The sequence below is a fragment of the Ranitomeya imitator genome, chromosome 8 (genome assembly GCF_032444005.1).
Source record: "Ranitomeya imitator isolate aRanImi1 chromosome 8, aRanImi1.pri, whole genome shotgun sequence".
Taxonomy (NCBI): Eukaryota; Metazoa; Chordata; class Amphibia; order Anura; family Dendrobatidae; genus Ranitomeya; species Ranitomeya imitator.
The window spans coordinates 170,087,194-170,104,609 of record NC_091289.1 but is presented as its reverse complement, the minus strand read 5'-3'; the positions used below and the strand labels follow the sequence as shown (position 1 = coordinate 170,104,609).

Below are 17,416 nucleotides of genomic sequence, written 5' to 3'. Positions count from 1 at the left end.
CATAGATTTCTGATCAATAGTGTCTTGAATCTTTTGTACTCTTGCCGAGAGCTGATCCACAAATGAAGACAGACTTCTAATGTCCATCGCTACACCTGTGTACTGAACCACCCAAATGTCTAGGGGGAAAAAAAGGCAAAACACAGTGCAAAGAAAAAAAAATGGTCTCAGAACTTCTTTTTTCCCTCTATTAAGAATCATTAGTACTTTTGGCTTCCTGTACTGTTATGAAAGGCAATTCAGTACTACAATGGACATAGCGGTCAGAGCACATACAGTGATCTGACAATAACCCAAAATCACAGAACGAGCTCTGAGACGTGGGAACTCTGCAGACCGCAATCCCTAATCCTCTCCAAACAACACTAGAGGCAGCCGTGGATTGTGCCTAACTCTGCCTATGCAACTCGGCACAGCCTGAGAAACTAACGAGCCTGAAGATAGAAAATAAGCCTACCTTGCCTCAGAGAAACACCCCAAAGGAAAAGGCAGCCCCCCACATATAATGACTGTGAGTTAAGATGAAAAGACAAACGTAGAGATGAAATAGATTCAGCAAAGTGAGGCCCGACTTTCTTAACAGATCGAGGATAGAAAAGGTAACTTTGCGGTCTACACAAAACCCTAAAGAAAACCACGCAAAGGGGGCAAAAAGACCCTCCGTACCGAACTAACGGCACGGAGGTACACCCTTTGCGTCCCAGAGCTTCCAGCAACAAATTAGACTAGCTGGACATAAAAAATAGCAAACAAATAGCAAAGAAGAACTTAGCTATGCAGAGCAGCAGGCCACAGGAATGATCCAGGGAAAAGCAAGTCCAACAGTGGAACATTGACAGGAAGCCAGGATCAAAGCATTAGGTGGAGTTAAGTAGAGAAGCACCTAACGACCTCACCAGATCACCTGAGGGAGGAAACTCAGAAGCCGCAGTACCACTTCCCTTCACCAACAGAAGCTCACAGAGAGAACCAGCCGAAGTACCACTTGTGACCACAGGAGGGAGCTCTGCCACAGAATTCACAACACCACTCCTCGAATGCCCACTTCATGGCCAACAACTCACGATTACCAACATCATAATTACGCTCAGCAGGCGAAAACTTTCTAGAAAAGAAAGCACATGGCTTCATCACCGAGCCATCAGAACTTCTTTGCGACAAAACAGCCCCTGCTCCAATCTCAGAAGCATCAACCTCAACCTGAAACGGGAGAGAAACATCTGGCTGGCACAACACAGGGGCAGAAGAAAAACGACGCTTCAACTCCTGAAAAGCCTTTACAGCTGCAGAAGACCAATTGACCACATCAGCACCCTTCTTGGTCAAATCAGTCAATGGTTTAGCAACAGTAGAAAAATTAGTGATGAAGCGCCGATAAAAATTAGCAAAGCCCAGGAACTTTTGCAGGCTTTTCACAGATGTCGGCTGAGTCCAATCGTAAATGGCCTGGACTTTAACAGGGTCCATCTCGATAGTAGAAGGGGAAAAAATGAACCCCAAAAATGAAACCTTCTGAACTCCAAAGAGACACTTTGACCCCTTCACAAACAAGGAATTCGCACGAAGGACCTGGAACACCATTCTGACCTGCTTCACATGAGACTCCCAATCATCCGAAAAGACCAAAATATCATCCAAATACACAATCAGGAATTTATCCAGGTACTCTCGGAAGATGTCATGCATTAAGGACTGAAATACTGATGGAGCATTGGAAAGCCCGAATGGCATAACCAGGTACTCAAAATGGCCCTCGGGCGTATTAAATACTGTTTTCCATTCATCGCCTTGTTTAATACGCACAAGATTATACGCCCCTCGAAGATCTATCTTGGTGAACCAACTAGCCCCTTTAATACGAGCAAACAAATCAGACAGCAACGGCAAAGGATACTGAAATGTGACTGTAATTTTATTAAGAAGGCGGTAATCAATACAAGGTCTCAAAGAACCATCCTTCTTGGCCACAAAAAAGAACCCTGCTCCTAACGGTGATGACGACGGGCGAATATGGCCTTTCTCCAAGGATTCCTTTATATAACTCCGCATAGCGGCGTGTTCTGGCACAGATAAATTAAACAATCGGCCCTTAGGAAACTTACTACCAGGAATCAAATTAATTGCACAATCGCAATCCCTATGAGGAGGTAGGGCACTGGCTTTGGGCTCATCAAATACATCCCGATAATCCGCCAAAAACTCTGGAACTTCAGTAGGAGTGGAAGACGAAATAGACAAAAATGGAACATCACCATGTACCCCCTGGCAACCCCAGCTGGACACTGACATAGATTTCCAGTCCAATACTGGATTATGAACCTGTAGCCATGGCAACCCCAAAACGACCACATCATGCAGATTATGCAACAGCAGAAAGCGGATGTCCTCCTGATGTGCAGGAGCCATGCACATGGTCAATTGGGCCCAGTACTGAGGCTTATTCTTGGCCAAAGGCGTAGCATCAATTCCTCTCAATGGAATAGGATACTGCAAGGGCTCCAAGAAAAAACCACAGCGCCTAACATACTCCAAGTCCATCAAATTCAGGGCAGTGCCTGAATCCACAAATGCCATAACAGAATAGGATGACAAAGAGCAAATCAGAGTAACAGACAATAGAAATTTAGACTGTACCGTACCAATGGAGGCAGACCTAGCGAACCGCTTAGTGCACTTAGGACAATCGGAGATAGCATGAGTGGAATCACCATAGTAAAAACATAGCCCATTCCGACGTCTGTGTACTTGCCGTTCAGCTCTTGTCAAAGTCCTATCACATTGCATAGGCTCAGGCCCATGCTCAGATAGTACCGCCAAATGGTGCACAGCTTTACGCTCACGCAAGCGTCGATCGATCTGAATGGCCAAGGACATAGACTCATTCAGACCAGCAGGCATGGGAAATCCCACCATGACATCCTTAAGGGCTTCAGAGAGACCCTTTCTGAAGATTGCTGCCAGGGCACATTCATTCCACTGAGTGAGCACAGACCACTTTCTAAACTTCTGACAATATATCTCCGCTTCATCCTGACCCTGACACAGAGCCAGCAAGATTTTCTCTGCCTGATCCACTGAATTAGGTTCGTCATAAAGCAATCCAAGCGCCAGGAAAAACGCATCAACATCACGCAATGCCGGATCTCCTGGCACAAGGGAAAATGCCCAGTCTTGAGGGTCACCACGTAACAAAGAAATAATGATCTTTACATGTTGAACAGGGTCACCTGAGGAGCGAGGTTTCAAGGCAAGAAACAATTTACAATTATTTTTGAAATTCAAGAACTTAGATCTATCACCAAAAAACAAATCAGGAATTGAAATCCTAGGCTCTGACATCAGATTCTGAACCACACAATCTTGAATGTTTTTTACCCTTGTAGTGAGATTATCCATCCAAGTGGACAGACCTTGAATGTCCATGTTTACACCAGTGTCCTGAACCACCCAGAGGGAAAAGGGGAAAAGAGAGACAAAACACACTGCAAAGAAAAAAAAATGGTCTCAGAACTTCTCTTATCCCTCTATTGAGATGCATTAGTACTTTGGGCCACCTGTACTGTTATGACCTGGTGGTCAGGACAATAATGGACCTGGTGGTTAAGAGCACACGGAATGACCTGATAGTTACTGATAATAAAGGACGAGCTCTGGGACGTGGGAACTCTGCTGACCGCAATCCCTAATCCTATCAAACACACTAGAAATAGCCGTGGATTACGCCTAACGCTCCCTATGCAACTCGGCACAGCCTAAGGAACTAGCTAGCCCTGAAGATAGAAAAATAAAGCCTACCTTGCCTCAGAGAAATTCCCCAAAGGAAAAGGCAGCCCCCCACATATAATGACTGTGAGTAAAGATGAAAATACAAACACAGAGATGAAATAGATTTAGCAAAGTGAGGCCCGACTTACTGAACAGACCGAGGATAGGAAAGGTTACTTTGCGGTCAGCACAAAAACCTACAAAAAGACCACGCAGAGGGCGCAAAAAGACCCTCCGCACCGACTCACGGTGCGGAGGCGCTCCCTCTGCGTCCCAGAGCTTCCAGCAAGCAAGAGTACAATAAAAATAGCAAGCTGGACAGAAAAATAGCAAACAACAGAAATACTAGCTGGAACTTAGCTTCTGCTGGGAAGACAGGTCACAAGAACGATCCAGGAGTGAACAAGACCAATACTGGAACATTGACAGGTGGCATGGAGCAAAGATCTAAGTGGAGTCAAATAGAGCAGCCAGCTAACGAATTAACCTCGTCACCTGTGGAAGGAAACTCAGAAACACCCACCAGAGGAAGTCCATGGACAGAACCAGCCGAAGTACCATTCATGACCACAGGAGGGAGCCCGACAACAGAATTCACAACAGATATCATCTTCATGTGGCAAGGACCTAGCAATGAATCTGATTTCATTATGCTATACATGGTCTTAGTCATGCTTCTCATATTTAGGTCTTTGGGACATAGTAGTTTGTTATCCTTTTAGGGTAATACTCACGTATACTGTATTTGGTTGTGTGTGTAACAAAATGCATTTATGACGCAGTTATAGCTATTTTTTAGAAGGTAATGTCATCAAAACATACAAATGAGAAATACTATTAACTAAAGAGAACCTGTCACAATGCCCTTTGCTAGTCAGATCTTCCAGTTATTTGGGCGGCACCTCATCTAGACACAGTCTGTCCACAGACACTCGGTATGATTGACACCCTTCTCATAGCCACACCATCACATGCTTTCTCCCATGCCAGGATGATGGGGGCTGTGCAAAGGATGTTAAGTACACCCAGTGGGTGTGATTTTAGTGCCTGCGGATAAACTGTTGCTACTGAAAGGGATTTGTCAGAAGGTTTTTGCTTCGTAATCTGAGAGCAGCATGCTCTAGGGGCAAAGACCCTGATTCCAGTGATGAAGCTGTGTGATAATGTTCCTATAAAATCAGTGTTTTATCAGCAGGAAATGATCAGTACAGTACTAGTTGTCTTGCGCCTCCTAATCCTTCTGCTCTATGTAACCATTTTTCCCACAACTGATTATCAACTTTCTGTCAATGTACAGTGTACACAGATAACTGTCAATCAGTGGTGTGGGCAGGGTTACATAGGGCTCAGTATTCAGAGCACTGCTATATCTGCTGCAGAGAAAACAGAGATTCTATTAAAATGACAGGACGTAGAATAGCAAGTGACACATCACTGGAATCATGGTCTCAGTCCCTACATCATGCTGATATCAGATTACATAGCAAGTACCTACAGACAGAGTCCCTTTCAGGCACTGCCAAGAAGACTAAACTTAGATTAGGGTGATGGCTGCTATAAAAGTTTATTTTTGTTTACTCTCTTATCCTAACAAGAGCATCTGAGTCATGCAAAAAATACAGAAAATATGGCCATGGTGATAGTTCGGGAGGATTGGAGCAAGATGATTGATGATGATGATGATGTTGATGATCTATGATTATATAAATGACCAATACCCTATAAATAGTCACTATTGCATATATAGGAAAAGCTATATTCATCTTATTCTTCTCTGATTTTTCTTCCAGTGGCAATCGTAATTACATTCCCCCTGGATTGTTCCCAAGTCCGACTCGCCGGTAACAGAGTAAGTGGTGTGTACACCATCTACCCTGGAGGAGAGAACACACCAGGTATCAGAGCGTATTGTGACCAGGAAACAGATGGAGGTGGATGGACTGTAAGTGATCTATGAGTTATTGCCTTCTGTTTTTGTTATATTCTCAAGCTGTTTCTACATTCATCCTGCCATTACGTTGTGTTTTTTCACCTTGTAGGTTTTCCAGAGAAGGACAAGTGGAAAGCTAGACTTTTACCAGCGCTGGAGGACATATGGAGAGGGATTTGGAGATCCCAGTGATGAATTCTGGCTTGGTATGTGAAATTGGTGAAATATGACAGTGTGAATATAAACGTATGGATTATATCTGTTAATATTCCATATACGGCTCAGATAAGACTACCCTTTTTTAGGTGAACCTGTCAGCACCATTGTTCACATATTGGAGTAAAGGTATGGCTGTGTTTAGACGCTTGCCCCCTAATGAAAATGATACCTTTTTTTGTAGAAATCCGATGTGCCAATCAAGAGAAATCTATTGGCAAACAAAATCTTTAGGACAACAAACACATCAATAGGGGTGGCCTCAGGCCTGGGTAACCCACCCACCACATGCACCAGCCATGGAAATACTCCCAACAATACCATGAACAAGAAAGAAATGGAGTACCAATATCCAACAAATGTGAAATCACAATTGTTTTTATTTTCCTAATAAACATAAGGCCCCGAAAACATATAATATAATCATATCATGACGGAGGTTCTTTGCAAGACAAAGACTCAGGGGCAGCAATTCACATGCAGACAGACAGTACAACAGAGCAAGATAAAGTAAGACCATATATCATTACTAATAAAGTAATCACTAATAAAGATCACCTGAAATCAGTGATTCTTATCCATAATTGCCCGTCGCACGTGTGACCCCTACGCGCATTTCGCATGGGCTTCGTCAGGGGGCTGAGATGGTGATCTTTAGTGGGAGCCATGGGACAATGGGACAAGTATTACATGCTATTATATGTCACATTGACTATATATATTTCACATGGCGATCCCTATTATCACTATGGGAATTTGGAATATACTTGAAGAACTGTCACTTTATTAGTAATGATATATGGTCTTACTTTATCTTGCTCTGTTGGATATTGGTACTCCATTTCTTTCTTGTTCAAGAGAATTCTATTGTAGAATCCATATTCAAATCAGTCTGGAAGTGCACTGGGGGAGTGTCAGTGCTCTTGGACTGATTATTTTAAATGCACTGACATGCCCCGGTGCATTTCCATTGTTGTTTGCTTATGAATTCGACCCAAGATATCTCATGACTGTCACATCGGATATCTAGAAATTAGATATAATTTTTAATGGGGGACAAGGTCACGTGCCTATACAGCCATACCACTGCTTCCGTATATAAAAACTTGCAGACAGGTTCCCTTTAAAGGATAATTAGGAATCTGCCTTAAGCCTGGTGCAGTGTGTGAGGTGTCGCTGGACAGATACTCAAATCACACCAGCATGAGAATACTATGCGAGCACTGGCACAGCCACGTTGGACATGTACTGTATATATTTAATCAAGCAAAGGTTGTTTGTTGTTGGCAGGGCCTGGAATTAATTAGCGTTTTGGAAGACAATACCTCACTTTCTAAAAAAATAAATAATGAATATAAAAAAGTACTATCGAAATGGCCTTAATATTACTTTTCTAATTATACTACAGCTTCAAGTATAGGTGGACTTATTGCTGCAGACTTTTCCGGTGCTGATTTTGTATCAAATGGTAATTTTGCTTCAGACTGTAAATTCCACTTAAAAGGTTTATCCAGGACGTTTTTTTTTACTATGGGCAAAAAAAAAAAAATTAACAGGCCAGGAGTTGCTATCTACCAACCTGTGGTGCCTGACCCTGATATTTTCCATCACAGAGCTGTCACAGACCACTCCTGCCGGCGATTCATCATCTTCCGCTGACGTCACGTCAACAGAACTGTGGTTTCTCTACTGCTCCGTTGACAGGATGTCACTGCTGATGTCATGTTAATTGACACCTGGCTCTTCACTGTCTAACTGCAGGAGACCGGCTGTCAATCTGCATGATGTCTGCAGTCGCGCCCTGTCGACACAACAGCCTGGAATTGGAAGAGCTTATCTATTGACGTGCAGCAGAATCGCCGGCAGGAGCGGTCAATGACTATTCTGTCCCGACGCCAGGTAGAACAGGCAGGTAGTTGCCTCTGTTAGCAACTACCTGCCTGTTAAGTTATTAGGCCCATACTAAAAAAACATTGTTCTAGATAAACCCTTTAGTACATTGCTTTTAAGGGTTTATTTCATTTCAACGACTTTATCTAATCACTCATTTCCACTGCAGAGGCTACTACAGGGAAAATGTAGTATTACATGCATAAAATTGAGCAAAAATATTTTGCAGGAGGCACCGTAAGGTCATAATCACAACTAGTGACCTTGACTTATGCGATGCCACAACATGGCAGAGGCCTAGTAATCAGCAAAGTACTGCCTGAGGAAATTCAGGAGACCCTTGTCTTGCTGTCATGGAGTACTGACGTGAACGATGGACTAGGGTCCTGCAAATCTTTAGGATCAATTCTTCCAATGAATGGCCAATTATGTAATAAATGGACACCAAAGTGGGCACCACTCTAAATAAGGCACATGGCAAGAATTATTCTTGTGAGAATACCCCTTTTTACCCCGTTTTGTTTCAACATCCATTGGTTTGGTGCAGTGAGAAAATCTAACATGTAGACTAGAATGAACAATGCTCTTTTCTTATAATATCAGCTACATTTGTACATCTGGGCAGGTCTGGATTGGCTTCATAAACTTACTTCTGGTCCAGTGAAGTATGAGCTGCGTGTGGACCTCCGCGCTGGAGATGAGTCCGCCTACGCCGTTTACCGCACCTTCAATGTGGGCTCTTCTAGGGACAGATACAAACTGGTGGCTGATGACTATTCTGGCACAGCGGGTAAGACTGTCACTACTTAATAACCTTAAAAATTCTAGAAAGTACATAAAGTGTATTACAAGAAGATTTTTTGGGGATTAAAAAAATGTTTGAATTATGCAAAAAGAGGTGTAAACATGTATGGTGCCTGGCACAACTGCAAAGTAATTTGATAATTTTTGCCAATTTGCTCTTGACTTTTTTGAAAGCTGGGTGGGATTTAGCAGGGGTTGATTATACTGCAATCTGATGTATTCGATGTTTATTTTTTTATAAAATTCTTTGTTGCTTTTTTAGGCGATGCTCTTAAATATCACAACGGATTGAAATTCACTACATGGGATAAGGATAATGATCTTGCCCTTACTAATTGTGCTCTGTCACATCGTGGTGCCTTCTGGTACAGGAACTGCCACCTTGCCAACCCTAATGGGCAGTATGGTGATAACAATCACAGCCAGGTATGAAAACATAAAAAGTCACAAGGTTTGGCTTTACTTACCGTATATAGGAAAGAAATTTAATTTAGGCCAGTCACTGATGCCATTTTTCCCAAAATTGTATTGAGTAAGACCAGAGATGGAACCAATGACTTCTGGACTTTAATTCGCTATGATTATAGGTGAATTGATAATATCATCAATGCCAAATATCTGGGTGGAAATTTAAGTTAAAGGGTTTAAGCCCTTAGAACAATCCCTACTTATTAGATGATGGTCAATTGAGTCTGGAGCTTTAATTTGTGGAGAAATCAGTTAGTAAGTGTTCAATTTCCCAGCAGCACCTCCACAGGGCAAATTATGCATTACACTCTGCTTGCGTAATCCAGGAAAGGATAGGTCCTCCAGAAACAGATACTTTTTGGGACCGCTCTCCATTTTGGCCTGAACACATCCTCTTTATTAACTCTAAATACCCTTGTAGGGTTTATGACAATTGGGTTTCTATATTTTTAGAATTTATAAAAAAAATTGTAAAAATTACCAAAGTGGTCACTGTCTCACCTTTTAATTCTTGGATATCCAGTGTAGAACCATACATTTCAATTTCTTATAACTAGAGTTGGGCAAATTTTTGAAAATTCGGTTCCGATTATGATTGTTATTGCAATATTCGCAGAACACAGATGAAAGTCGTTGGAGTCAAATGTGTTCTGAACTGATCATCAAACATAAATCCTGCACGAATAGGGTACCAATATGGCACGAATATGGCAAATTCAGATTCGGCAACTGATTCCGAACATATTCGCTCAACTCTACTTATAACCAGTCTTAAAGCAGCACTCCGGCATTTTTTCTTATTTCATCACCTGAGTGGTATCACTAATTTATGTCTCTATTAATGTACTTACCAGTCGCCGTCTTCTTCTGTTGTCGGCGCCACTGCGGTTAGTCTAGTCTTCTGCTGGTTGTGATCTCTCCAGTGCTTGCTGTTCGAGCTGGAGGTCACATCTCAACGTAAGTCTATGAGACCTTTGTGACTCTTAGCTCTGACTTCAGCTCAGTCAGTAGCTGCGGTCACAACGTGGTGGAACGGGACCGGAGCGGTGCCACCAAGAGCACAAGATGGCGGCTGGTAAACATATTACTAAGGGCAAGGAGCATTCATTGATTAAACCACACTGGGGGTGAAGTATAGAAATAAAACCTCTGAAGTGATGCTTTAAGAAATTTATAACAGCCATGGAAAATACCTTTATGACTGTTTTAGGAATCTGCTTCGGATGTGCGGATGTGATGATATATAGGAAGCCAACAGATGTATACATCTCAGGAGCACAATTCCTCATTAATTAGGACACAAAGGAGTTAAGTTCGCACAGATTTCTCATTATTACTTTTATCTTATTCGCTCAACATCTGTCTCCTTCTTCAATTATTGCCATTATTTGGTGGCCAAGGCATTGTTCTAGTTTAGGTAGGCGTTTGGGCGTTTGTGAACAGACGTAGTAAAGGCATCTGGAAGAAGACATTTGTTTACCTGGGAAAGTTAATAAGTTATTAGTTTATAAATATAAATCGTTTTGCCATTTACAATTTCTTCTCTTAAATTTAGGGTATAAATAAGTTACTTTAATCGGACATAGTTGGTGAAACTGAACCCTCAAAATGATTTCTATTGAAAAGTGATGGTACATATTAGCAAAGAGCCTCCCATTAACCAATCAGAAGTGTTGAGCTTTGGGGTGAGCTCAGATTATGTTGCCCCCTATTATGAATTGTTCATGAGGTTTCCAATTAATCAATCTGTTGCCCGTCTTGGATACTGGCAAAGACGAGAATGTAAAAGTGAAAATTGGCTCTGTTATGGGGTTGCCACCAATGACTGAGGGGAATCGTGTTTATTTTTCCTCCACACCTTTTCCATTACCCTAGGGCCAATTCTTCGGCCTTTCCTTTCATTCTTTCACAGGATTTCACCACCCAGTAGCTTCATTTCAAGGGCTACATGGTCTGAGTCCATGGTATGTACGTCCTTAGCTCCTGAGCCAGTAGGGCAGATCGTAACTGGATTTAGTGCTGTATTTATGGTATAGGTTGGAAACACATTTGCTAGTTTGCTCATGGCAGGGAGCTAAAGGTGGAAATCAGGACAGGAAAACACTTAAAGGGAATCTGTCAGCAGGTTTTTGCTATGTAATCTGAGGACAGCATGAGGTAAAGTCTAAGATACAGATTTCAGGAATGTGTCACTTATTAGGTTGTCTGCTGTTGTTTCAATACAAGGAATGTTTTATCACCAGGAGATTAGCACTGCATTGACTACAGCTCACATGAGCCCTGGTCTGACCACACCTCCTACTCTGATAAGCAGCTTGCTGTCAACAGACAATTTACACAGAAAGTTGTGGTGTGGATGGGGGCATCTTTTTGAGCTTTGCTACATCTAAAATCTCTAATTGTGTTAGATATGCTTTTTAACAGCAGCACTTAAGGGGACTCATTCCTTCCTTTTTTAATGGCACTGAGAAATAAAGTTATAGCACCCCCCCCCCCAGCGTCGGGATTGTTGTGTTTGTGGAATATGTATTATGGTTAGTTCACTATAGGCCCAACACGGGCTTTTTCCATCACATTTCCACTTTAGTATATGGTTTCTCCAGAAATAATCCCTGATGTGTGAGATATTCATCCCTGGGAAGACGCATAACTGCTTGTTATGGTATATCACTCCAGAAAATGGCTCGGAATAGATTTGCTGTCACTTCTTCTTCCTTGTAAAGCTGCAAAAACAGTCAATGTAGGATCTGATCTCCATCGGAGACAATGGATGTTCTGCTGATTTTCAGGCATTCACATAATTTCACTGCTATTTCTGGATCTCTGCCAGAACCATTAGCATAATATATTTTACTTTAAAGACATATGAATTCAGACGCTTTCCACTCCGTGCCGAGAATTTCTGTCAAGAAGAGAGATAATCGAATATTGTCCTTTCTAAAGGCCGAAGTATTCACCCAAATACTGCATTTATAGATAATTATATTGGTCTTTACTGCCCTTGATGCTCTCCATACTGTACTGGGGAAGACCCCCTGGATCTCCATTTCAAGGGGTCTTTCCCCTCTTCACAAGCACAATGAGGGAAACACATGCTGGAATAATGATTATTATCGTGGTTACTGCAGCAGTTATCTCACTTCTCATCTGTTCTTATCAGTAGCTAAGATTGGGATTATTGAGATCGAGTAGATGCAATATGCGCATGGAGGTTGAGACCTGAGCGTGTGTTGCTTAAAGTGATTTTCCAGAATTTCTGAAAAGTTGCCAAAGAGTACAGACTATTTAAAAAAAAAAAAAAAGAAATGATCATTACTTCCTCCTTGAATCCTTTGCTGCTCTGATGGGCCTCGCACATGCAACTGCAAGTCTGCAACAGTGTCCTGCACAGGCTCGGACTGGCCAACAGGAGATCGGGAGAATCCTCCGGTAGGCCGCCTCTGTGAAGGAGTGCTAATGAGTAGTGCTATTAAACGTGGTTCATAATTTGAACAAGGTATATAATCTAATCATTCATTAAACAAGCTAGTTAAATTAATATTAAATAGAAGCAAAAGTAAATTTGTGTACTAGGGTCAAGTTATTTTTGCATGTAACTGAACAGTGGACCCCAAGAATCAATGTTACTGGTGGGCCTTTGCCAACCTAGTCTGGCACTGGTCATGTCTATTGATGAGCGAACATGCTCGGATAAGGCTTTATCTGGACATGCTTGTGTGCTAAGCAAGTGTCTTCGGTGTGCTCGTAAAATACGTTCAAGTCCCCGCGGCTGTATGTCTCTCGGCTGTTCGACAGCCGCAACACATGCAGCTGCGGGGACTCGAACATATTATTCGAGCACGCTGAAGTCACTCGGTTAGCACCCGAGCATGCTCGGATAATGCCTTATCTGAGTATGTTTGCTCATCACTAGTACTGTCTATCAGTTATGTAATTGCTGTAGTTAATTTCTGGCTACAGCAGTCAGCGAGAAGCGTTACCGCTGAGGTCAGTGATTAGCTGCAGTAGTCATGTGGACGGTCATCAGTAAAAGACCAGTCATCAATGTAGAACGGACAGGGACCACCGAAATGGCAGTGCTTGAGTGGTGGGTGGCTGAAGGGATAAGTAATGTTTGTTTCTTTCCTGGACTATGCAAGTTAAAAAATAAAGCCCGGAAAACCTCTTTAAAGGGAATCTATCAGTATTATCAACCCTCCTAAGCCGTCTGTATGGGCATAGAAAGCTAAATAACATGATACCTTGATATCTGCGATCTGATGTCTTATTCAAGAGATATCCACGTTTTTCTTAATATGTTAATGAGCTGTTAAGATCTATGGGCCGCACATAGATCTCCCTGAGAATCTGCCTCCAGAGCTTATTTTAAATAAAAGGTGTGAGACTTGTAGACCAGATGAGCAGACTGTCAGTCATTACATGTCTCATCCTGGTAACGTCCCCATTCATTTAAAACCTCAACTGCATGAAAGAAAGTATTAAACGATTTACTCCAAGTCTAAAATGGATAATAACGGAGAAGAATTAAAGTAAATGCAATCACAACAAAAAATATACATGGGACAAAGCTTTGGATAAAGCACCACTCAAACATTTTTATAATTGCTGAGCTGGAGTGGTGCTACTAATGTAGGCACTTAGTCTTATACTTCTCAACCGCTGTCTTCATTTTTCATCTGCGCTGCTCCAATCGGTCTCCAGCAGTTTATGACCCGCCGGATTGTTCCAGTGTTTGCTGGAGCAAGCAGGAGGTCACTTTTCAATGTGGGAACGGAGGGGCTCTGGGAAGAGCAGAAGATGGCAGATGGGGAGTATAATACTAGGTGCACGGACCTTAGATTAGGAGCACCACTACACTGCCGAAATAAAAAATTGGATTTTTTTTTACTTTTCCGTGTAATGAATATTTTTCTGAATATTCTGTTCTGTTTTCCAGGGAGTTAACTGGGAGCCATGGAAAGGTCATGAATTCTCAATTCCATTCATAGAAATGAAGATGAGACCTCAAACCATCTCTGCGTGATCAAACCATTGAGGGAAATTCACTACAATATTCCATCTTCGAAGGGGCTGTATGAGATGAGAAAAACATGGCTGCTCTCTTCCAGAAAAAGCCCCATTCTTGTCCATGAGTTGCATCTTGAAATGCCACACAGTTGCCATCCCCTACGTTTTTTTTTTTAGCAATTAATTTAACCCTTTTAAAAGAATTTACTGGGTTTATATCAATAAAAGTTAATCACTATACCAGTAAAAGATTATACAATTATCAAATATATTTTATGTTTCAAATCTTTGCTGTCAGTGAATGAAAAAAAAAAACCTCCTATTGACATTTACAGGGTATAAATTTGTAAACTTGTAAACTTTACACTTGTAGCTAGTCCTGCTTTAACAGAGAAGTGGATGCAAAACTCCAAACCAAGAGTGTTCTCTTTCACTGACGGCAAATGAATATCTTGAAAATAGTGAGGAATTAAACATTAAGTCGAGGGGTTCAAGAGAGGCCTGGATGTCTTCCTGGAGCAGAACAATATTGTATCATACAATTAGGTTCTGTAGAAGGACGTAGATCTGGGGATTTATTATGATGGAATATAGGCTGAACCGGATGGACAAATGTCTTTTTTCGGCCTTACTAACTATGTAAGGCTAAATTTCCATGATGAGTTTTTGTTGAGTTTTAGATGTTGCAGATTTTTTTTGTGCAGTGGTCCTGTGACTAATAGATGTGACGTCATCACGGTAGAACCAGCAGGGTTTATCGGTGAGATAAGTAATGATTATTTTAGTATTTTAACATCTTTTTTTTTTTTAAATCTCAGACAACTTCTTTAAATAGGTTTTCCCAAAATAGCCAAAGGCTGTACTAGTCTTTCTCTGGTGGTCCCAAAGACAATAAATGGTGCAGAACCCGACCAGGAGCACCTCCTCTGCCTCGTTCTTGGATCTCATTCTTAAGGTCATTGAGAGTGGTCGGACCCTTGGAAATCAGCAAGTTGTCCCCAATTCTGTAAATAGGGTATACTTAACTTGCAATCTTAGGAAAATCCCTTTAATTATGTAAGCAGGATATAGGCATTTACATTTAGGGTAGATGGAAAAGCTGCAGAATTTCACAGGTAAAATCCACAGAGGATTACAGTAGGAAGCAAGTGGATGATTTACTTCCATGCGGAAAGTGATCTGCGGAGCAGATTTTTACATCTGCAATATGTCATTTCCTTTTGCAGATTTTCATTGTGGATTTCGTGCCTTTCAATGTAGCAGTGGTGAACCCGTATTGATCTGGATCTGCAGCAAAAAAAATCAGCCGCGTGTAGACCTGCCCTTATATACTGATAAGTCTTTATCCATTACAACTGTAAACCCCCCTTTAAGGCTAGAGTTTCTCCTTACGAAAGATAGGAAATAGAATCTGATGATTTATTTTACCTGCGACTTGTGTTCTATTTATGCCACGTGGAGCTCAGATACTCCAGGCATCCCCGGCAGCATCGCCAGCTCCATTATTTGATGTTCTTGTATTTTATACATCACATTTTGCTAGTATTTAACCTCATTCCAAGTTTTTTTTATTTTCATGTTTATTTAATGCAAAAATCATTGCAGCATAATATGATTAAATGATGTTTGTTGTGTATATGTAATATGTTATTTTCTTGATCTACCTAAATCTAGAGAGTGGTTGTTGTGACTGTGTGCAGCGGTCTTCACCCCCAGAAGCGGGCAGGATGTGTAAATAGTCCATTTCTCCAATGACTCTCTTGCTGGCAAGCTAACTGCTCACCTTACTGTCATCTGTACATGTGTATATAGTTGTATACTGCACTGCAAACTACATCTGTACTGAAATACAAAAATAAAGACTTTCACAGGAATACTTGACTGGCGACATTTTTACTTTATGTAAGAGTATAGCTTTTAAAAGGATTGTTTAAAGCCTAAAAATGTATTCGAAGTTACAAGAAAAAAAGTTTGTGGTTAGGCTATCTGCACATTGAGTCTTTTTATTGAGTTTTTGGAGAGGAAACTAAGCAGGAACTCCAGTTTCCACTCAGTGTCTACTCAGTTTACGCTCCAAAAACGAAGCAAAAAAAAATCTACAGTATGTGCACAAACCCTTACCATGCAGCATTATATAAGAACAGTGACTGAGAAGGGAAAAAACCTGGGGCAAAAATTCAGTACCCTCTATTAGTGGTGTATCTAGAAACCTGAGCCTTGAGGAAGTTGTTTGGTCTTCTGATGCAAGTCTGCAGTCACTCTGTGTGACTGCAGACTTCTGAATCCTTACAGAACGCACACCTCATGCTGTCAGGATCCTCTGGTATTGCTGCCGAGATCGGACGGTCATGTGCCAACTAGACTTTCTTTCAATACAAGTGAATTGAGCAAGGCTGGGCACGTCTAGACGGAATGTGGCTGAAAGTATGCAATTAGCATATTTGCAGTCAACACCAGAGAATCCTGAAAGCGTGCGGTGCACGAGCTGTAAAGATTCAGAGGTCTGCAGTCACACAGTGACTGCAGACTTTTAGCAGAAGACCAGAGAACCCCTTTAAAAGGTCACTGCCGTTTCAAAGTACTTTGCATAAATAGTACAAGTGAATATAATAATTTTTCAAATATATTTTATCAACAAAATATGCTTCTTTCTCCACTTATGAACCACTTCTTCTTGAACTCACAGACTCCTGAATTTATAACTTTCTCTGCAAACTGCTGAAATCCACATTGCTCAAGATAAAACATACTGCCAGCTCACTGAGGGGTCAGCTTACAGTTGCATGTTAAAGTATATGGTGAGGGGAGGGGGATGGAGAAGGGAGTATCAGAGTGAGAGACAGAGAGGCACATAGAAGATGCTGCTGCACTCTAGTAAGTGTTTATCAAACTGCAATACTGGATACACAGCTAGACTGCTCAGTACCACTTTATACTGTCCTCATTGCTGCTGCTGCTTCTCAACACAAGTGCTAGATATCCTCAGGAGCAGGGGCCCCTCATTGCTATATGTGGTGTGTATGGGAGACATGATAACAATTAGTATATATCTATCTTAGAGAAAACTGGACGCCAGAGAGCCTGCAGAGAGGAAAACTAGTGAAGATGTAGGATAGAAGTCATATAATGGCCAGAAATAATGTAGTTCCTAATGTACAAACATGAGTATGTATACTTTAACTAAGGCTCTTAGGCCTCAATTATAAATTTGTGTTACAGCCCCCATTTACATTGTACCATATATTAACTCTGCTGTCTGACTAATCCTCTTCTCTCCTCGTTACTACTTTGCTTCTCCCCTCTGTCAGGCCTGACATTTCACTCTCCCTAAGGAGA

The 17,416-nt window shown here is 41.5% G+C and overlaps 1 protein-coding gene across 1 annotated transcript in view; it reads left to right on the top strand.

Annotated features, from left to right (window-relative positions):
- LOC138648245 (tenascin-like) overlaps nucleotides 1-15,954 on the top strand; it is an 82,198-nt gene extending 66,244 nt beyond the window's left edge. The window contains exons 11-15 of the mRNA XM_069737808.1: nucleotides 5,556-5,707; nucleotides 5,805-5,901; nucleotides 8,427-8,591; nucleotides 8,868-9,031; nucleotides 14,010-15,954. Of these exons, the coding sequence (XP_069593909.1) occupies nucleotides 5,556-5,707; nucleotides 5,805-5,901; nucleotides 8,427-8,591; nucleotides 8,868-9,031; nucleotides 14,010-14,096 (665 nt within the window). The 3' untranslated portion in view covers nucleotides 14,097-15,954. The remainder of the gene's footprint in view (nucleotides 1-5,555; nucleotides 5,708-5,804; nucleotides 5,902-8,426; nucleotides 8,592-8,867; nucleotides 9,032-14,009) is intronic.
- The last annotated feature ends 1,462 nt before the right edge of the window (nucleotides 15,955-17,416 follow it).